Source organism: Ostrea edulis, chromosome 2 (assembly GCF_947568905.1).
Source record: "Ostrea edulis chromosome 2, xbOstEdul1.1, whole genome shotgun sequence".
Lineage (NCBI taxonomy): Eukaryota > Metazoa > Mollusca > Bivalvia > Ostreida > Ostreidae > Ostrea > Ostrea edulis.
Genome location: NC_079165.1, coordinates 59,057,579 through 59,081,360, shown reverse-complemented (window position 1 = coordinate 59,081,360; position 23,782 = coordinate 59,057,579). Strand labels below are relative to the sequence as shown.

General features: G+C 35.8%; 2 protein-coding genes across 5 annotated transcripts in view; one reads left to right on the top strand and one right to left on the bottom strand.

Annotated features, from left to right (window-relative positions):
* Window positions 1–10,926, bottom strand: part of LOC125682587 (DNA primase small subunit-like) — a 38,364-nt gene extending 27,438 nt beyond the window's left edge. For all 4 annotated transcript variants that reach the window (XM_056154584.1, XM_048923239.2, XM_048923241.2 and 1 more), the window contains exons 1-3: window positions 10,769–10,926; window positions 3,858–4,015; window positions 1,035–1,141 (exon numbers count right to left, since the gene is read on the bottom strand). In XM_056154584.1, coding sequence (XP_056010559.1) covers window positions 1,035–1,141; window positions 3,858–4,015; window positions 10,769–10,880 — 377 coding nt within the window. In that variant the 5' untranslated portion in view covers window positions 10,881–10,926. The remainder of the gene's footprint in view (window positions 1–1,034; window positions 1,142–3,857; window positions 4,016–10,768) is intronic.
* Window positions 10,927–11,101: 175 nt separating this feature from the next.
* The window catches only part of LOC125682586 (inositol-trisphosphate 3-kinase homolog), a 138,359-nt gene continuing 125,678 nt past the window's right edge, over window positions 11,102–23,782 (top strand). The window contains 1 exon segment of the mRNA XM_048923236.2: window positions 11,102–11,199. The gene's annotated coding sequence lies outside the window, so the exon portion shown is untranslated.

Here is a 23,782-nt window from a genome sequence, read left to right as displayed (position 1 = left end):
AGAGTGAATTGACTCTTGACCATAAATTCAATCGGGGTCCTGTTCTACTCATAGCCATATCATTATGATCAAGTGAATGGTACTCAAGATATTGAGCGGACAAGATGTGGTCTACTGACAAAACCGACCAAATGGTGCAAAGCAATGTGCCCCTCTTCTTTGAAGAAGGGCTTAAAAAGTTTTATTTTCTGTTTGATGCAATTTACATTAATTTTCCAAATTTTCTATTCAACCAAGATCGGTATTCACTAATATATAATTACCTTTTCCATATATGTTAATGTGAGCATGCATAATGATATTCATGAAATGTGCATGATTCTAAAGCATGTGCAGGTCAACAGTATTATGACTTTTTTTGGAGGGTCAAACAACTTGGTATTAGTCTTCTGTGTGTCTGTAATATTGCTGAATAAATATGATTATGCTTTGCTTGAGATGAACTAAATTTACACTAGGACTGCAATGGGTACCCGAAATAACCAAAAACCGCAGGTCGTGTTGTTTGGGTCAGGTTCGGTTCCATTTTTCTGTATTTCGGTTTGGGTTTGGTTTTTAAAATAGAATCATTATTAGAAATCCATTTAAACGAAATGACTCAAAATCCTCAAAGGTGGCTGTATTTTGATCAATTGTTAAATGATGGCATTGTGGACAAAACTGTAAATAATGACAGTATATGTAAGATATGATAGACGCATTGAAAATACGCCACAGGATCAACATCGTCAATGACAAAACATTGAAAGCATGGATGGAAACGAGTAGAAGTGACAATGCTGCTTCTAGTACCATGGATGTCGAGTCTAAACCTCAGTCCACATCCCCGAGTAATTATTGTGACAAAAAAAATTAAGGGTTTTGATTTTAACTGTATATTAGATTTTTAAAATAGTTATATAGACCCGAACCGAAATACCCAAACCCAAAGTAAATTTTTTTTAGAACCGACCCAACCCGAAATTTTTTGGAACCGTGACAGCCCTAAAAATACACTATTTAGATCAATCTTTCTCTGATTTGAATGTACTAACGAACAACATGTCCGCACATCATCATAATCCGTCATGTCAATATCAAACACAAGTTCTTTTTCCTGGGCCTGAAATGCTGCTGCTTTCACAGTTTTGTGATCTTTGGGCTGTAAAAAGAAGAAGAAAAAAACCAATAAATTTTACCCATTTTAATAGATAAATTGTATTGATAAAATCAAAATGTCATATCAAAACAAGAGGTACTGTGAGCAATGCTCACTAAGAATACCCCCCGCTTACCCCAATCGCCCAAAGGGTGTTGTTAATAGGTATAAATTACCTCTTTCCTGAGTGTAAAAATATGGTATGCCTTTGTAGAAGAAAATGGAAGATATAGTCCGAACACAAATCCATGGCTTAAACCTATAATTTTGACATAAAGGTCAAGGTCATAAAGATGTCATGAATGTACATGACACAGTCTCATGGTGATACACCCATGTCTTATGGTATGACTATGTCAAAACCCTATAATCAATTTTGACCTTGAGGTCAAAGTTCAAGGTCATATAGAGGTCATGAAGGTACTCGACACATCGTCTCATGGTGATACACCCATGTGTCAAATATGGTATGCCTATGTCAAAGAACAAAGAAGTCATGGCCTTGACATGAATCCTTTGTAAAAACCTTTAATTTTGACCTTGAGGTCAAGGTCATATGGAGGTCATGAGGGTACATGACACATCGTCTCATGGTAATACACTCATGTGTCAAATATGGTATGCCTATGTCAAAGAACAAAGAAGTCATGGCCCGGACACAAATCCATTGTAAAAAACCCTTTAGTTTTGACCTTGAGGTCAAGGGTCAAGGTCATATAGGAACTCGACACATTGTCTCATGGTGATCCACCTGTGTGCCAAATATGGTATGCCTAAGTCAAAGAACAGAGAAGTTATGGCCCGGACACAAATCTGCACAGACAAACAGACGGACGGACAGACAGAGTGATTCCTATATATAATACCCCACCAAAACTTCGTTCGGGGGGTATAATAATATTGGCTAAACTTAGTAAACTACATCTTGACATTGTGGAAGAATTTTTAAACAAGAGGCCCATGGGTCACAACACTCCCCTGAATTACCCTGGCCCTGCTGTTCTTCAGAAGATTTTTGCCCTCTTAATTCCCATGACAAATATGACCCCATGTTATGCCCCTATGGGATTAAGATTTTGACCAAACTTGAATCCTTAGAACATGAGGATGCTCCAATATCAATATGACAAAGTTGCTGCTCTGGAGATGAAGATTTTTCTTAATAAAAGACTTTCAAGATTTGTTCCCCTTTTTTATATTCATATATTATGTAAACGTTGACCCTGAATTTAACCAAAGAGTTCATGAAAAAAATCAAACTACTCAGTGAATTCACACAACTTGGCAATGTTTGCATACTGACAATGATTTTTAATGGCCCTGCTATTCTTGGAAAGATTTGAATGTAAAACTTTGAATCCCAACTGATGCCCTACCTTAGTCAAATATGATCTACATTACATTGGAATGCTTACATATCAATAAGTTTTACATTAATAAGACTAATAATTGGCATTTTCAAAATATATATATATTCCAATGATCTAAACAAATTTGAATCTCCACTCATTAAGGAAGCTTTCACACAAGTATTGTGTTTTCTGGTTTACTGGGATAGACATTTTGACTTGCCTGAATTTAAATATTAGTTGCTCGATAAAAAAAAAGAATATCACATAAAATCTATCATATTATAATTTTATAACTGAAGAACAGTGAAGTGAAACAACTAGAAACAAATAACTTCCGAAGTGTATGATGTGCAGTATATATAGTATAAATGAAAAACGTTTTTGAACACTGGCCATTCAAGCCTCTGTATCTGGGCTGTTTACTTGAGAGAAATTCACTGGATCACCCCTCAATCCGAATTTTACTGGACTTGGTCTTCGGGCCAGTGACTATTTTCAAAGACAATATCTGGCATTTCAGGCTGTATAACAGTATGTAGTATTAAAAATGAAGGACAAGCCATTTTTCTCCCTAGTTTTTGTGGAACAGCATCCATGGGACCTGCACATTCATTATAATATAGCATCTCTTGCATTGAGAAAATGTTTAGGAGAGGAAAAATGTGAATGAATACAATCTATTCTGTAAGTTGAATTGCCAGTCAGAAATAAAGATGCACTAGCGACTGATTTCAATTTCTGACAGATTGTATGGTACACACCATAGCAGTGTCCTTGCCAATCAGCCTCAAAAATTCAAATTGCCATACAGTCAGAGAATCTGGTTTCCTTTTTAAATCATATTTTTGTTTATTTTCAATCTAACCTTTCATCTTTTCCATCTGTTTCTCCCTTAAACATGTAAACCAGAAGACTGAGAGGGAGAAACAAATGGAAAAGATGAAAAGTCACATAAAGTTTTGGTCTGAGTTTGCTATGAAACCATGATCAGGTTAAATTGTACACCAGAGTCAATTATATGTTACACTAAAGTAGAAATGCTACCAAAGATTTCATGCAACGAATCATGAATAAAGAACAGAATAAAATTTTTTTGTCAGGTATAATATTCCAAACTGAAACATTGACTATAACCCAATCAGGCAAGTATGTCCAAAGTTCTTTTGCCCAAACCGAGAATTCAGTTGACCAAAGCAATCAGAAAACCACTAATGTTGATCCCTGGTTCAGTGGTTCTTGAAGATTTTAAAAGATACCACCATATTTTCACAATTTCTTAATTATCTCCCTACTTTGCTTGTCAATTGGTCCAAATAAAAGCTGTGCAAGATTTTTTTCAAGAACTCTGATATTAAATAAGACATTACCTTGTGAGAAAACACAGCACCAATGTCTATCTTATATGGACATCTCTTTTGGATTTCCTTTTCCAGTTCTTGTTGGTCAGAAAAGGACTGATATCTAATATACACATCATCCTTCAAAGTGAAAGAGAATTCTCGATTGGCAAAGTATGTCTTTGGAACTGTAAATATAAATATCATAAAATGAGCAATCCAAAGGGACACTCTGACACAAAGCGAGCTCTAATGGCAACTCATATGTTGGAGAAAATGAGTGACAAAGTGCAAAGAAAAGTAGACCCCGTCTCTTCACGAGACATCTCCATGTTCAATATCAATCACTTGGTTTGAAAGATATAGGACAGCACAAGTCTTTAAAAATAGGTCAAAGTCCAAGGTCACTAGGTCAAAAGTCTTGGTACCAAAAGAAATGCCTCTTCATGAGGCATCTGTGTGTATATCACAGAGTATGCAAAATACGTCGGACATCTCCGGTAAAAAATGGATCGGTCCGGTTAAAGTTTGTATAGTTCCTGACCAAATGTCCAGTATTGTGTTTTTGTTTTGTTTATAGTATTTCCGGTATTAAACATGTTAAACTATGCAAGTTTTTCCAAATAAACGTGTATACGCAAGGTAAATCAGGGTAGATAGGTGAATTTCAGTCGATAAATTCTTTAATCAGTTTTCGAAATTAAGCAGTACGTCCGTCGATAACCATATTTAGTAAAATCGGGATACCAAGTATTATTGACGCACATGCCCTGTAAGCCAGTTATATATTTCTGGCGGGGATTATGATCCCCTACTAAAATATAAAGAATGTGCAATTTCTGATAGGAAATCAGTGAAACAACCCGTTCCTACAGAGAAAGTTGCCGCTAAGGCCACTGATAAAATGTGTTGTGTTTCCGCTAACCCGACCGACCCTAAATTATAGTCCTGACCCTAGAATTTTTTTTTGATATAAAAAAAAAAAAAATCGTCATTTTCCCGGAAAAAATATATTCCCGGTTCTTGGTTTTCGTTTTAGTTAGACATTGAGATGAAGTCATTCAAACGCTTTAATGATATACAAAATTGCATGGTATTGTGTCAAGCGTTTAAACAACATTGATAATGTTTCTAACTAACAGCATGGAATGGATGATGGTTGACCCAGTAGCTAGTACCTCCATGCGTGCTCACGCAACGGTGATTTAACAATTGAAGTTAACAGACGGTCGAGAGACTCTGCCAAGTGTCATGTTTTCATAGAAGACTTTCTTTTGTTAAAATTGCCAACTCCTATGTTGCTTTTAGGCGGTGGCTATTTATAGCCATGCACTGTCTTATGCTATCGTTTCAGCGGTCATTACTGTGTATACACGGAGACCCTAGTTTTATATGGAGGTCATGATGCAGAGTGACAGACATGAATGTCCAGTCTGTCAAATTTGTATGCACATCCTTGGTTTCTGCTGCAGTTCTAACTGAAAACACTATGAAAAAGACCGCAAATAAAGCAGTGAGCGCATCCGAGTTGTTGATGGCTGGTGAGAGCCGAGAGGAAAAAAAAATGTGCAGATTGTTTTTAAAATAAAAATTTATGTCCGGTAAAAAGTTTTAGCTAGAAGAGAGTTGGATCCCATTAGGATAAGTGGGATCTGCCCAGACTGTCTTCCTACCCTTGTTCCATTTAGATTGTGAAAATACATTCAGAAATGTATTAATAAACTTAAAATATGTTAATGATGTTGATATTTTGGTGATGATTTAATATATTTTTTCAAAACCATCACATTATTTTCCTGTCAAACATATCCAATAGAAGTATTCCTATGACAACCAATCTAAATGTAGAAACAATATATCTGGTACTTGTAGAGCATAGTGGCATAGAGGAGTTAACTTTTGTGTTTTATGCTAGATATGTTTCATTGAAAAATATAGTTTCTAATAAAACATCTGGAAATAATCCTCAGCCAATAACGGGTGAAATGTTATGATTGAAAGTTTACTTGCAATGCAATTTAAGCAAAATTTTATTTTGAAAGTATAAAATTCAATAGAACATTTAACTTGTGCAGTAATTAGGGCTATACGGACCGTGGATATCGGCCTGGATAGCTCAGTGGTTAGAGCACCTGACTAGAAATGCAGGGGTCCAGCCAAAGATTTTCTCCTTCCCATACCACATTTGGTGCCGTTGACCACCCCTGGTGGTGCAGGTTGGCCTGTCAGGGGCGAAAAGAACCTGGGTTGATATTGAAAGACAATTATAAAATTATAATTGATCTTAAGGAGGGAGGAATGTAGTAATGAGGGCTATACGGATTGGATATCGGCCTGGATAGCTCAATGGTAAGAGCACCTGCCTAGTAATGCAGGGGTCCCGGGTTCGATTCCCGGTCCAGCCAAAGATTTTCTCCTCCTTCCTATACTACACTTGTTAGAGTTTACAATGTTTTTGCATACTTTGAAAAAATAAAATTTAAAAAAAAAATTTTTTATTTCCTACCTACCTACCCTATTTTTTCTGGAACGTTAGCGGAAACTCAACAATTTTTATCGTTGGCCTAAGAAGAAGTGTGAGGAAACAAAGCGACAAAGAAAATGTTAGCGTGCTTGGCGGGAGAACCGGCCCTGATTTGAATACAATGATGATCTCATATATTGCATCTGGTGTAGAAAGGAACACACTGCAAATTATAAGTTCGTGTCTGGCTCTGATAATTACAGAATTGATTCTGTAAAAGGACATGAAAATAATAAAAGGTGTTAACAAATGGTTTAAACACTTTGTGCCAAAGTAAAACTACAAGTGACCGCCTCAGACGTTCAGAATTTATGACTGAGATAGTGATTAACCCTTGTTTTTACCTTTATTAGGATGAGGGTGATTATGAAAAACTAGAAGAATCAGAATTGGAGGATTCTGAAGATACTGACTGTAAAATGACAGAATTAGAAGTTGAAAGAGAGCAGAACTTGTTTTATTATACTCATTAAAAATGTTTAAACTTGAAAGTTCGAATTATGTTGAATCATTCCTACCCAACATTTGGGCTAGTCAAATCTTATTTGGGCTACCAAATTTTGTACTCTCACTTGCCCTATAGGCTTGTAGTCAGAAACATTAAGCACAAAGACTGAATTTTGCACATAAGAAAATTTGGTCTGGTAAATTAAAAATCATTCGCATACACTGATATCATCAAAGCCATATCCTCCTTGGTTTCTTAGCCCAAGTTAAAGTTTTTGAAAAGTAGGTCAAAACCCAAGGTCACTAGGTCAAAAATCTTGGTATCAAAAGAAATGTCTCTTCATAAGGCATCTATATGTGAAATACCAAAACCCTATTCCCTTTGGTTTAAAAGATATAGCCCAGGTTAAATCTATTCCTTAGGGTATAATGCCAACGCCGACAAAGGGGTCATGTCAAACAAATGCTCTCTGGATGGTCATCCTGGCAAACTAAAAAGCAATTACAGATTTATGTCAATCGTCATTGACAGGTTCAGTCCAAAGACTATTTCTACCTATGTAGCTATTAATAGCTACCTAGATATTTAAACTTACTTAAAGTAGCTACAGTACACGACACGAGTTTTATGCGTGTTCCACGCAACGCGGTGGAACAAATTTGCCCCAAACACGGTGGACCTTTAAAATTGTCGGCACCTTTGAAGTCCTATTTTTCCGCGCGAGCTAGACATTGAAGTCCACGGAGGATCTCCGTGGATGCCACCGCGCATCTCCGTGGATGTCACCTGTACCTCCGTCGATGCCACCGTGTACCTCCGTGTGATAAAACAAAGAAATAATTTCCGAAATGATTCACCCAAAAAACCTTTTCGCTTGGCCAGCATACATGCCCTCACCCCATTGCTTATTTAGAAATTAGCTATAAATAATTCATTTCTTGTAATTGTTGTTTAATGATACGTTGGTGTTTTCGGTTCATATCCGTATGTAGACTTCCCTGCAGACGTTCACACCTTTTTATGAAACGCCCAAATTCTCGACATCCTGTATATAAACACCTGTGTTATTCCTACCACTCGTCGGTACATTGTTTCACGGCACGTGCAGCACAATTTCACCAAATAAAAGAGAAGGGTCATGAACAACGACAATCACATGCCAGTAATTTCAATTTGATAAACAGCAGTTCAAAGAAATGTGTACATTAATGAACGAATAATCTCAACTAACGAAGATGAAAAAAAAAAAAAGCCTAGATAGTCCACTTGCATTAACATGTATTATGAATGTGCAATCGAAGAATTATTCAGTAAATCCAATGATGTTGCAGTATATATAGCATGCATTTATTTTAGTTTTGACTGAGAGGGAGATAGACAGCTAAGCACGTAACATCGTTTAAAAAAAGGGGGGGGGGGGGGGGGCTCATTTATTAGTCCTAACCCGGACCAGCCGAAAAATTTAACATGTAAAGAAAACAAAATGGGAAATAAAAAAAAATATCAGAATGAAAGGGGATGGATAATTAATCAGAAAGAAATTGTACTTTCAAGATTTATACTGAACGTATTAAACTTCCCGTATCTGCATACATTCATGAATATTATAATCAATGATTACCCATGCTCTCTCTCTCTCTCTCTTGCTTTCATTATCTAATGCATCTAAAGATTAAATTAAAGATTATAATAATCGATAGCGTATATGAAAAGCAAATAATCGTTAAGTCATTTCTGTTTATATTTATATTAGTTTTTTTTTTTTTTTTTTCATGAACTAGTTGCATTTGACACCGAGGATTTACATCCTTAAATATTGATTACAAGCACGTAGAATCGGAGAGGGTGTACTTTGAAAACTTGAAAGGTTTTCGCAATCGGAAAATTTAAGCACCATTTTTGTTATTTTATTGCTTGTCAAGAAATTTATACAACTTAACCGGCAACATACCCCTTCTGATACATTGAAAAATATAAGTAATGTTAGCACGGGGCTCTATAAAGTTCAATCTGCAGTTTGGTCATACTTCGTCATTCAACAACTTATTCAAAATATAAAAAAAAATGTTTGTCGGATTAGCGGTACTATGATGTATGACTATAACAATGACCTGTGTATAACTTGTACATTCCATGCAAATTCGAAGGGGTTTTCGCCTCAGTAGAACAATGGGGGTCAGCTAATCCGTGTATTTGAAATCAACAGAAGTGCTTAGCTTCTTGCGGAAAGTGTGAAATATATTGGGTCGGCGCAAGATACCCGTGATCTTAGACTAGATCTGATATCGCGCCGACCCAATATATTTCACACTTTTCATGAGAAGTCAAAACCCAATCTAGCTAACCGTAATTTAGTTATACTGTGAGAAAGACCCTAGGAATTTGCATGGTATATACTTATTATACAAAAATCATTGCATTATCCAGACACTCCCGATGAACATTTTTTTTTTTTGAAAACCTCTATCAAAGTACATCGAACATAAGTCTCGGTCAAATGTAATTAACTCGGGATTTTAAAAATAAATCATTCGATGGTTAGTATTTTTGCTTCTATTAATTACGTAATAAATTAATTCCAATTTGTTAATCATCGACAATGCTCTAATTTCTATATTGGATCAAGTTATATTTGTCAAGATGCATATCAACACAATATGATGGAGGTAATTATGTTAAACAGCGCATTTGTCACACACACAGAGAGAGAGAGAGAGAGAGCACATCGGTAATTATTAAATATCCCTATCACATGTTGTACATGTATGTTTTTCATTTACTGAATATACTTATACGCATTCAAAACAGGAATTGCCTGCAAGTACGCATTATTTAAACATAGAATTTAAGAATATTTTAATGAAGAAAGAAGACTAAAAGAAAAAAAGTCAAAACCAGGTTTTCTTAAAAACATAATATATAGTGTTTGGAATCGTTGGAATCGGCTCAATATGCTGAAAAACAATATAAGTATCAGGGGGGAAAATATTGACATTTTTTCTTTTCTTAAAATTCCACCCTTATCTTGATTATTTGGCCTGCGGCACATTTTCACATCTCCCGCAAGGCGCCCGTGGCCAGAACAAAGCTCTTAGCAGCTGTGTGTATTCGCAAATAACACACACCGTGGAACACAGAGGACACGGTGTATCTCCGTGGATTTTCCACCGTGGTCTTTCCACGGTGGGGTGTATAAAACTCGTGTCGTGTACTGTACCTCTACCTACTTTTACCTGTTTTTGAAAATATAAATATTAATTAAGGTGCATCTTTTAAACAGGTCAGTCGTTTTATGCATCATGTTTTGCATATGCACAGCAAAATTCGGAGTGTAAATTTGAATACTTTACGAGAGTGGAGAATGCAGAGTAAATGCATGAAAATTCGCCCCAAAAACCTTTGATGTAAAAACGCAGGACAGTAAACTTTAAAATTAATTGATTTGTAAGACATTCTAGACTTTTTATCACATACTTTGATCGTAAGCTCCTAGAAAATGGAACCGAGTGCTGTTAGCGATGCAAATTTGAAAGGTTAGAAAGTAAACATTTTTTGTCCAATATTTTTGAGGTATTCATCCTCAGTGTAAGTGAAGCAAGACATATTGCACCATTCCTGCGTTTGGCCAAGAAATGCAAGTAAAGGAAAAGTAGGTAAAAATAGCTACCTGGAGTAGGTTTAAATACCTACGTAGCTAAAAGTAGCTAAGTAGGTAGAAATAGTCTTTGTACTGGACCTGATTGAGTGGAAGGGCCATACAACCTTAGGTTTCTTTTTCTACCACAGGCTAATTTTATTGGTTTAAGAGCCGTTTAAGTCCCACGAAAATTTGATGAGTCCCTTCAAAATTTGATGAGTCCTTTTTGTATCAGATAAGTCTTTGATAAAATTAAAATGAAGAGAAATTTTTCTGCACCCCATTCAGAAGGAACACAAGTTCTGTAATCTGTAAACGATATAATGTACTACCTCCTCCATAGTTTAACCATCTATAGTACAATCCATACGGAAACAGCTTTTTGTAGTATATAGGTAGTAAATCTGGAAGACAAGCCGCATCATATTTCGATTTTTCCGTCATGATGTTGTCGAAATTTGGCGCTAAATTTTCGAGCCGGAAGACCTACATTCAAATGTCGTAAAATTCACTGAGAAGAAGTTAACATTAGATTGATAATGTTTTGATAATAATATTTCAATAGAAAGGCCTATGGATCATCATGGTATCAGTTACAAGGTTTCAATATTGTTTGCGCGTATTGCATGAATACGACAACCAAAAGTCGTCCATTCTTTTGGAAACAGACGAAAAGTTTTCAGAAAACACAGTTGTATCCTGGCCCTCATCTCAGGATTCTAGAAGATTAACTGTAATACAAAATGATGAAAAATTAAAGCAGGTGAGACTTAAAGAGGTTTATCATGAAATTCAAACGGTTGATTAGAACTTAACATCTTATAGTTTTTGCTTTTCTGTATGCATCATGCATCAACGGTTCAGCATGCAGCATATGAAATATTAAAAATGTCTATGGTAAGGGGCTTGCACGTGTTCGTATTTGAACCACGCAATAATTATCAATTAAGTATTTATTGATTTTCTCAATTTAGTAAGCCAATCGGGTCATTCTGTCAGTGACAATATAGACGACTAAATTATATGAACTGAATTACCTCCCTTCATGGATTTATGAGAGTTCATGTGAAAAAATTTCTTTCCATCTTTACGCTACTAACTAATATGTTGTGCATTGTGACCGTTGAGATGAGCGAAGCCCATTAACATCTTGAAAATACGACTTATAGGCCTAGACATTTAATCCGCCTATTCATTTAATGCGGGAAATATAACGCAATTGATGTAAATACGTCATTAGCTGCAATTTATTTTTTTCAAACCAAGCTTCGCTTGCTATCAACTTACTTCTAGAATTTGTTAGCAAATTTGAAGCCTTTTTACTAATTTAGAATTGGTGAGCATTATATCCTGAGGAAGGCTCACTTCGTTTGGTCTCTGTAGGATCTGTATAGATACCAAATACCATCTCATCCACAATTGTGACTGGTAAGGTGGGGGTATCCTGTTAGAATGAAACGTGCATCCGCTGGGCTGTGTGCACATCCTGTGCATGACCTACATCACTACCATTTTATAACCGAGAGAGTTGTTCCCAGAGCAACTCATCCCATCTACTACACACACACACACACACACACACCCTCTATTTTCTCTGAAAGGACGGGTCCACAGCCTACTCTGGCTTGAATGTGGGAATGTTATGAATTATTTTGAATGGATCCGTCCCACGGTTGATCTTCTCTAGTGGATCCGTCCCTAGATGATCCATCCCATTGTATCCGGCCCAGTTTGCTAGTGATGTTCCAGTCATCGATTATAATGGAAAATCAGTCGATTGTTGGCAAATTCTAAGCGCTCGATTATGAAAATTTTATTCCAATTAATCGGTTTTTAGATTTTGTTTTCTCAACAACTAGTTTTTAAGAATATTCCTGCTGTGACCTATTTATTAACCTAATTTATCGTAATGGCGGCGCACATGAAAGTGAAAGGAATAAAGCATGTTCACATGGTCAGATAGACGTACTTTGATTCAGGCATATAAACGAAGGTTTTCGCATCAAAGATAATCTTGATGTGAGCAAAGCCATGTGTGAATACGCCGGTTTCGAGATACACCCGAGTTATTTCCCTTTGGAGAATTCTCTTACATAGTGAGGCGCGAAACAATTTGTTTACACGCGGGAGTGGGACTAATATTCATCACAGCATAGGTGAATGTACTCGGTGAGTTTCTCATACACTGTTAGATTACCCAAATTCGACTGATACACAAACTGAGTAAGTTATAAGTATTCAGGGAGTAATTAAATACATAGAATTCTTATCATATCACGTTATTTCGTTGGTCATAAATACCATATCTAAGATATTACTTGCAAATACGACATTGTTTTTGTGTTTCCACTGTAGTAAAACATTTCTTTTGATAGTATTTTGTATTTCCCACATTTACATATCAAAAGAGAAGCCGCTTTTATTACATTTCATCATCTTCCTCGTTGACTGTAGGTCCACTCTGTCCCACTTAGCCATTCAAAGTTCCACTAAATGCACCTCCTACACAGAAGAGTTCGTATCTCGAAACTGGCGTATTACATGGATAAACCCGCTTTCAAAGGCCACTGTTACTCTGCACATGCGTATCATGTTATCAATATGCTGACAATAGATCTGATTTGTTTTTGTTTTTTAAATAAAATATTCTTCTTTCCTTTTTTTCTTTGTTGAATTTCAATTATGCCGGATTACCATAAGTTAGTGACATGAAACTTTGATATACGGGAATATAACTGAAGCAAACTATATCTGTTTTTGGCACGTAAACCCTTCTAAAAATCGTATTAACTTTTATATATGTAATTAAAGGATATTAAGAAAGTAGAAGAAGAAACATTGACAAATACGAATGTAGAAAATATTTATTTACACTTTTTTCAGTATATAAATGACTTTATTATAGAATTTCTCAATGTCCGATTATAATCGATGATTAGTTAGTTACAGTAAACCAATCATCGATTATGAAATTCTTACTGATTCCAATCACTACAGTCTGCTTAGTAGATCTGGCACCCCAAATCTTTTTATTAAAGATATTAGCGTATTTACTTTAGATTTAAAGAAAAACGGGAAGTTTTTGCATATTCTAATACGAATTAGCAGAGATATCTTTAAACAAATTTTAGGTTTCTGAAGTTGGATATTGATATTGAATAACTGTCGGATTTAGGTATGTAAATAAAATTGTTTATACAACAATTAGGCTTTATAGTTTTTGTTGGAAGTGTGATAATCAGTACGATTGTTTATGAAAAAATGTGCTCATTAATTATTGTAAAAACATCATTATTTAAGTTTCTACAGCAATCATTGTAAAAACACCTTTGTTAAAACTTTTAGAGTTTTGATCATAACTGCATTGTTTTACAATATTTACTACCTTATGACAGTAGATGTCAAAGGCACACACCATGGAGATGAAATATGCAAATAAATTGAATTCAGTACTGTAAATAACACTTGGAAATAGTTAAAAAAACATCATGGTAATTATTTTTTCTTGGGGGATGGATTAACTAGGGGACAGATAGTCTAGGGACGGATCGGTAATGGAATGAATGAAGAGATGGATTGATAACGGGACGGATTATCTAGAAATCGTGCCCAACACCCACCCTAGAGGCTATCCAGGGTAAAAACTAAGTAGGCAGGGCCAAAACCCACCAGATAGGGTCTGGGGCAGTGCAGGTCAGGGCTCAAAATAACTTTTTCTGAAGTGGCTAGTTGGCCACCAACCTCAATTTCTTGGTGGCCAATTGCTAATTTCACTGGCCGTATTTTAATAACACGATAAAATGTTTCAAAACCAATTTAAAAAAAAAAAAATTAATTACGAAGTTTTAAAGTTTCTGGATCCCAATTTTAATTCTGTCTTGCCTACAATATCATATGATATGCATTGTAATGCATGCAGTACAGCAAATGGACATCGTTTCCTTATCAAATCAAAACCTAGCATGAATATAATTTAAAGAGAAAGGCAACCCAAAAATTTTTTTACAGGATAAATGATAGGATTAATTATATTATAAAAATTTGTCATACTATTTTGTTGGTATACGGCGTAGATAAGGTTCAGTACTAATTTGAAAACGTTTAAAATTGAAATTCCTGCTATCTATAGAGGCTGCCATGATGTGGAACTCTTTTGTGTTGAAGACCACAAAAATCAATAGTTTTGACGTCATACTGTCTGTTCCGGTTTTGATGAGATTCTAAGATCATCAAATATATATGTGCATGTGGTAGATTTTACGAATAGGTTCATGCCTTCCTGTCAATCAGTTCATTACACTAATGATTTGAAAAACTTTTTTTTTCCCCCGAAATCCCTGACCCAACCAAGTCATCTGAAAAGAAAAGACTATGTAAACTGTGGATCCATCATTTGCGTAATCAGTGATTTTATGATGTCATGGTAGACTTATGATACTCAATCCATATGAATTATGTCAAAATATAAGTTAGCGGAATGAAACGTTCTAAGGTATTCAGTGATTTTTAGCTAGCTATTCTGATCACATTTTGTCCGGCGTCCGTCTGTCCGTCCGTCCGTCTGTCCGCCTGTCTGTCTGTCCGTCTGTCTGTAAACTTTTCACATTTTCGACTTCTTCTCCAGAACCACTGGGCCAATTTCAACCTAACTTGGCCAAAAGCATCCTTGGGTGAAGGGCTTTCAAGTTTGTTCAAATGAAGGGCCATGTCCCTTTCAAAGGGGAGATAATCACAAAAATGCAAAAATAGGGTGGGGTCATTTAAAAATCTTCTTCTCAAGAACCACTGGGCCAGAAGAGCTGAAATTTACCTGAAAGCTTCCTGACATATTGCAGATTCAAGTTTGTTCAAATCATGGCCCCCGGTGGTAGGATGGGGCCACAAGGGGGGATCAAAGTTTTACATACAAATATATAGGGAAAAACTTTAAAAATCTTCTTCTCAAGAACCACTAAGCTAGAAAAGCTGAGATTTACATGAAAGCTTCCTGACATAAGGCAGATTCAAGTTTGTTCAAATCATGGGCCCATGGGGTTGGATGGGGCCACGATAGGGGATCAAAGTTTTATATACAAATATATAGGAAAAATCTTTAAAAATCTTCTCAACAAGAACCACTGAGCCAGAAAAGCTGATGTTTACATGAAAACTTTCTGACATAGTGCAGATTCAAGTTTGTTCAAATCATGGCCCCCGGGGATAAGATGGGGCCCCAAGGGGTGGATCAAAGTTTTACACACAAATATATAGGGAAAAACTTTAAAAATCTTCTTCTCAAGAACCACTAAGCCAGAAAAGCTGAGATTTACATGAAAGCTTCCTGACATAATGCAGATTCAAGTTTGTTCAAATCATGGCCCCCGGGGGTTGGATGGGGCCACAATAGGGGATCAAAGTTTTACATACAAATATATAGGAAAAATCTTTAAAAATCTTCTTCTCAAGAACCACTGAGCCAGAAAAGCTGATTTTTACATGAAGATTTTCTGACATAGTGCAGATTCAAGTTTGTTCAAATCATGGCCCCCGGGGGTAGGATGGGGCCACAAGGGGGGATCAAAGTTTTACATACAAATATATAGGGAAAAACTTTAAAAATCTTCTTAAGAACCACTAAGCCAGAAAAGCTGAGATTTACATGAAAGCTTCCTGACATAAGGCAGATTCAAGTTTGTTCAAATCATGGGCTCCGGGGGTTGGATGGGGCCACAATAGGGGATCAAAGTTTTACATACAAATATATAGGAAAAATCTTCTTCTCAAGAACCACTGAGCCAGAAAAGCTGATTTTTACATGAAAACTTTTTGACATAGTGCAGATTCAAGTTTGTTCAAATCATGACCCCTGGGGGTAGGATGAGGCCACAAGGGGGATCAAAGTTTTACATACAAATATATAGTTAAAATCATTTTCTCAATAACCACTGAGTCAGAAAAGCTGATATTTACAAGAAAACTTTCTGACATAGTGAAGATTCAAGATTGTTCAAATCATGGCCCCCGGGGGGTAGGATGGGGCCACAAGTGGGGGGGGGGGGGGTCAAAGTTTTACATACAAATATAGGAAAAAGCTTTAAAAATCTTCTTCTCAAGAACCATTGGGCCAAAGAAGTTGACATTTACATGAAAGCTTTCTGACATAGTGTAGATTCAAGTTTGCAAAGGGTAGTTTGGGCCATAATAGGGACTAAGGTTTTACATGCAAATATATATGGAAAGTCTTCAGATATGGACCAAAGTGACTCAGGTGAGCGTTGTGGCCCATGGGCCTCTTGTTTTTGGACCAAAATGCCACCGATATTCGGCTGTTTCCCCTCACTAAAATTAGCTATTTCTTCCCAATTATATATATATGTTTTTCCCAATTTCAAATCTAGGGAAATTAGGCCATTTTAAAAAAAAGGTTACCGTATATTTCTGACAGAGTAAATACGTTTTTTTTCTTTAGTTTTATTCTCCAAACCACTACACATGCAAAAGGTTTTGTAAAGAATATGTAAAACAATAGAGGCATTCATATAAGCAGATATGCAGCGAAGTATATAGCTACCAGATGCACATTAAGCCATATTGTTTACAATTTAGTTTGACCGCCATTTTTTGTAGGGTCAGGCTAATAACAGGAAGTGGCCAACAGTATAGGGTTTTACTAAAATTCGAAAAATACAAAACAAGAGAGACATTCTGGAAACTTGATTATTAATATAATATTTACAAGATTATGGGTACAAATGCTGGTGAATTAATAATTTATTATTTTCTGTATGAAATTAGACAATAAGTATTTCTTAGAAAAAGTAAATAATATATATACAAGGTGTGACTTCCAATACATATTTAATGTTTATTTAATAACTGTGAATTTACAGTAAGTGTGAACGACTCAGCTTCTCAGGTTTATTCGAGGTCTCTGATAGTTGGTTTCAAAACAAATCTGTCAATGATGACGCATCAAGGAAAGAACAATCACTGCGATTGGACCAATATTTAAAGGGGCGGGAATAAAAATAATTTTAGATGGGCACACGTGTCTTTACACTAGCGTGTCATTACATAATGTTTTAGCGCGATGGAAGAGACTGCGAAAAGGGAAATCCAATACCAACTAAAACAATGACGTTAATTTTAAAATTACATGCCAAGGGTTTATATTATGGTAAAATCAGTAAGAAATTAGGCATCGCAAAGGACACGTTATAAAATTGTCAATCATGGGAACTCTTGCACCGAAAATGTCGCCAACGAAGCTCACACCGGATGTACTTTTGTTTATCGAGTATGAAATTAAAAAGAAATCAAGTGTATATTAATAGAGAAATCAGAAAAAATTTATTAAGAAGAAATATTTGTACCCCTGACAATGTACCATAGGTATCTTTAATTTGTAGAGCTGCGAGAAATTTTTTGGGAAATGACTTTCAAGAAACTGCAAAGAAAATCCAAGAGAAGCATAATTCGTCTGAACACAGGGACTCGTCACGAAATATTTGTCTTTTTAAAATTTGACATCGTCTATTCTATATTTGCAAATAAATGTAAATATAGAATAGAGAGGGTCAATTCGTGACGAGCCCCTGTGGTCTGAACACGAACGAAGTGTTGAAACTTCTTTGCTACTGATTTTATTGCAATTTAGGCCGAGTTAGTTATATATATATATATATATATATATATAACTGTAAACACTTTGTTGAAATATTTCGACCGTGTTACCGGTCTTCTTCAGTCGTGTTTTTGTGAAGAAGACCGGTAACATGGTCGAAATATTTCAACAAAGTGTTTAGAGTTTTTTCTGTATTTTACTTCCAAAAAAGAGACTTATATATATATATATATATATATATATATATATATATATATATCCAAAGTCTCTATTTTGTAAGAATACTAAAAAAACATTAAAACACTTTTCGAAATATTTCAGCCGTTTCACCAGCCTTCATCAGTCGTGTTTATTAAAATGCATAGCCATGGTATATATATATATATATATATATATATATATATATATTGACGAAGCGAGTGTCACAATTGTACAACGGGTAATCGCAATCATGGACATACAGTTAGGGGTGGACCAGTGATATAGGTTCAAAGGTACGCCAGTATCGCAACATTAACAATCAACCTTTGCTGTGGTTTATTATGACGTTATACAAGGCGCGTCTAATGCTAACGAAATGCTGAATTTGTTTAATAATGTGTTACATGTACAGGAGAGGGATGGTTTGGGGAATTTAGTTTTTGCTAGAATTCACAGAACTTGCCGTTGTTCATTCAATTAACAGTATCTAGCGATGGTTACTTCCGAATTTCTTACGAAAATGTGGGTATTTAGTAAAAGACATCAAAGCATCCAATTGCCATGTGTTGAAAATAAATGTTTTCTCGAAGTAGAATATCTATTGATCTTATTACTTAATCTGACAAATTATTTTAGGGGCGAGATCAAATGTTCAGTGTTAGAGAAAACTGAGTTCGCATAGTTCTCACCAAGACCCCACCCCCACCCCCCCACCCCCCCCCCCCCCCCCCCCCCCACCCAATACAAAACTAAATATGAAGTATGTTGAAACTAATCGATTAACAAGTAAAACAAATGAAAGTGTACATTAAAACTATTAAACGTTTATTAAAATGTATTATTATGTGGTTTTAAAGTCAGTTGTCTTTTTTCCCCACTAATGTGTAATCGATGTCGGATGACAGAAACTTACGAGTTTTTACCCCCTCTTCCCCCTAACTATTTGAATTTAGAAATTTTGCGACATCGATCTTTTCCAATGCTTTGCAAGATTTCGAAAATATCCTCTGAGAGATTTATTTTAAAATAACGATATGGAAACCGCGAATGTGAAAGAGACAACAAAACAAAAGCATTGTTCTCAAACGGACAAAATCGCCTATAGAAACATGTACTGAAATTTCTGATCACTTAAAACTAACAAGTATCTACAGGAATTTAAGGGAGTAACCTTTCAATTTTTATTGGGATATAGAGGCAACTGCGGATCCTGCCTTTTTTCGCAGCATTTTCGATCCCGTCATTTTCTTTTCTTTTCAATATTCAGCACTATTTGAATTCTGGGATATTGCTATCCTGCCTTTTCTTTACATATCGGAGCTCGCCTTTTTCACCCTGTATTCCTCCTCCCATACCTATTGATACTGCGATGGATTATAAGTATAGCACGGTTATTCCTGTTTAAAAGATAAAATTTATAAGGTATCTGATAAAAGTTATATCTTCTAAAGTTTACGAGATATCTTGTATCTTTTATAAGACATCTTATATTTTTTTCTTTATAAGATATCCCATCACTTTTATACATGTAGATATCTAGTATATATAAGATAAACTTTACAAGACATTTTATTAACGTAATCTCAAATCTCCGTTGTCAAATCAAAACCGATATTGAATCTCACGCTACGTACGGTGCAACTTACACTGAAATCAAATAGTGAAACTTGCACTTGTTAGGCACGAGATATTATAATGCCAAATACTTGGGACCGCCTACCTATAATTTAACCGACCTATCAAAAGCGCTCTTTAAAATCACTCGGGGACTTTCCAATGAACTATCTGGAGCACGTCATGTACTTGCCGATATGTCTCGTTCACACTTACTGTAAATCCACAGTAAATAATGATTTATTTTATGATTTTAAATCAGACCTGAAATAAACCTCAAACAAAAAAATTGTTATTTGATTATTTTATGTATCTTTACCATTTTAATTTACTATGAATGATTTTTCCCAATTTGAGGAAAATGTCGTTAATTTTTCCCAATTCAAAAGGAGGGGTGGTAGTTTGAAAAACAAAAAAAATCACTAGTAATGACAAGTTGAGGTTCGAGACATTTGTATGAAGAAACATGTACCGTCTGCCTGGTCTACAACTCAACTGAACATCTTCTTTTCTGAATTTCTTCTTGCAAAAGAACAGGCTCAAATTTATACGGCTCCAAACTTAACTGTTTGTGACTTGTCATGTATGCAGTGCTGCTGATGAAATAAACTTTCTTAAATTTCTTGCGAAAGAACAGGCTCAAATTTATACGGCTCCAAACTTAACTGTTTGTGACTTGTCATGTATTCAGTAGTGCTGATGAAATAAACCGGAACCGACGGTGTGACGTCATAAACTAAACTTCAGTGGCTGCTCTCTTGGGGAGGGGGGGGGGGGGTAATTTAAAATATAGGATAGATTAATATTGATTTAATTGTTAAGCAAGGGTTTTGTTGTTAAGGACTGTCATTTACGATATCAGTTAGTAATACTTTATTCATAAAAGGAACAATGTGGTTAGGGTTGCCTTTCCCATTAAACCATGAATCTTTGAATACATTATTCATCTTCTTTCACCGATTCATTGTGCTGTGTTTAAGAATCGTCATGTTCCTTTTCCAATTCATCAGTAGCCTTCGGTTCACCAAAGAAGTTTTCATTTTTTTTTTATGTCTATTGAATCTGAATCATTTAAGCACTTCAAGTAAACAGAATAAGATGTTATAACCAAATGCTTTCATCAAACTCGCATGAGTATAAGCTCATACTTCAACAATTCGTTCCTTTACATGAATCAGAAGAGAAAAGCCCAGGTCGCCAAATGGCGATCCTCCCTTTATGTTTGGTTGCCACAGACAATTTAAGTCGAATTTTGACCATTTTAGTAGTTATACCAAGGCCTGTAGGTCCTGTTTAGAGGTGAATATAAGAGTCCAGCTTGACATGGCAACCCCTACCATTCCACCACCAGGTACACCCAAAGGTGATGGAGGGATCCTGGTTGTTGAGGGTACTTTACAACCCCAGCCTACTCCATCATGTGACCGGGTGGATGTCCTCTACGTGAAAGTTGCCTGACATAGTGCAGATTCAAATTTGTTAAAATCATGACATCCGGGGGTAGGATGGGCCCCAATAGGGGATCAAAGTTTTACATACAAATATATAGAGAAAATCTTTAAAAGTCTTCTTCTCAAGAACCATTGGGCCAAAGAAGTTTACATTTACATGAAAGCTTCCTGACATAGTGCAGTTTTAAGTTTGTAAAAATCATGGCCCCTGGCGGTAGGTTGGGGCTACAATTAGGACCAAAGTTTTACATGCAAATACAGGGAAAATCTTTAATTATGGGCCAAGGTGACTCTGATGAGCGATGCATGTGGCCCATGGGCCTTTTGTTTGTCTTTTGACAGACCTTTGATATATGGTATGTGGGTACACCATAAGACAGTGTGACATGTGTCATTTGTGATGACCTTTGACCTTAAATTACCTTTTATGTAAAGGTAAGATAATAGAAATTTTTGGGCATTTTTGTTGTGCAGACAATAATATTTTAGCTCACCTGTTGCCCGTCATCTGTCCGTCTGTAAACTTTTTACATTTTTGACTTCCTTCTCCAGAGCCAATTATATTCAAACTTAGCCAAAAGCATCCTTGGGTGAAGGGCTTTTAAGTTTGTTCTAATGAAGGGCCATTCCCCCTTCAAAGGGGAGATAATCACAAACATGCAAAAATAGGGTGGGGTCATTTAAAAATCTTCTTCTCAAGAACCAGAAGAGCTGAAATTTACATGAAAGCTTCCTGACATAAGGCAGATTCAAGTTTGTTCAAATCATGGCCCCCAGGGGTTGGATGGGGCCACAATAGGGGATCAAAGTTTTACATACAAATATATAGGGAAAATCTTTAAAAATCTTCTCAAAAACTCCGGGGCCAGGAAAGTGGAAATTTACATGAAAGTTTTCTGACATAGTGCAGATTCAAGTTTGTCCTCTTCTCAACGGTATTATTGGTTTTATCGGCATTGGTATTTGAAGACGGTCTCTCGGGTTTTTTTTCATTATATGTTTTTTTGGTTTTTTTTTACTTTCTGTCGTTTCTATATCTGACCATAGACTTTCGAAGCTTTAACATTAAAGAATAAGCATGAGAAGACGTGATGAGATGTGGTGTAAGAGGAAATAGTTTATTTGTTATCTTTTTTGATTTGTATTGCTTCAACCAATTAATGAGATTCGGTGTATCAGAATACATAGGAATTAAAAATGAAAGTACAAAAAATAAGTAAGTCGTACCCAATTTCCTTCTAGAGAGAAAAAAACGTAAGTTACAATCGATAATGAATGCGCACTTTGGCGCAAGGATTAGATAATTCAATGCGCCAATTTTCACCTGAATGGGACTATGGCGCATGGCCTTCCCAATCACTGCTTAAGAACCATTAGGCTAAAGAAGTTTATATTTGCACAAAAGCTTCCTGACATAGTGCAGATTGAAGTTTGTAATAATCATGGTCCCCGGGGGTAAGATGGGGCCACAGTAGGGGATCAAAGTTTTACATCCAAATATATAGGGAAAATCATTTAAAATCTTAAAAATCACTGGCCAGGGAAGTTTACATTTACATGAAAGCTTCATGACATAGTCCAAATTCAATTTTGTATAAATCATGGCCCCCAGGGAGTAGGTTGGGGCCACAATAGGGATCAAAGTTTTACATGCGAATAGGAAATATCTTTAGATATGAGCCAAGGTGACTCGGGTGAGCGATGTGGCCCATGGGCCTCTTGTTTGTCTTTTGACATAGGCCTTTGATATTTGATATGTGGGTATACCATGATAAAAAATGTTGTGGAGGGTATAATGTATTTTACCCATCAGTCAGTCTGTCAGTCCGTCAGTCCCTTTCTTGTCAGCACAACTCCTCTGAGACCACTCAACAGAATTCATGAAACTTTATAGTTAATAAGGACACACTATGTAGATATGCATATTCCCAGGAAATTCTGATTCAATAATTTTTCTGGGAATTATGCCCCTTTTAAACTTAGAAATTCAAGTCAGTCTGCCCTCTTTTTGTCAGCGCAACTCCTCTGAGAATGCTCAGCAGAATTTCATGAAACTTTGTAGTTAATGACACACTGTGTTGATGTGTGTGTATTCCCAGGAAATTCTGATTCATAAATTTTTCTGGGAGCTATGTCTAGTGATGGGACAATGATCGATTATTATCGAAAATTGATTGGTTTACCCTTTCTGATTCAGATTATTGATTATAAAATTTTATAATTAAAAGTCGCTGTCAAAACTGGAAATAAGTTGGTTTCGTATTTTAGTTCATTTCAAAATGGCGAGCGTTAGTAAAGACCACGCCAGTTCCAGATTGTGCCAATTTCACTGTAAATAAATAAAACAAAGCATGTATCTTTTTTTATCTTTTTTTTTTTTTTTTTTTGTTCAGCACGGTTTTACGCTTGCAGTTTTTATTAATATCTGTTTTAAGTCCCAAGGTGCAATGCCAGTTTAATTGTAGTTTGCTGTTAGA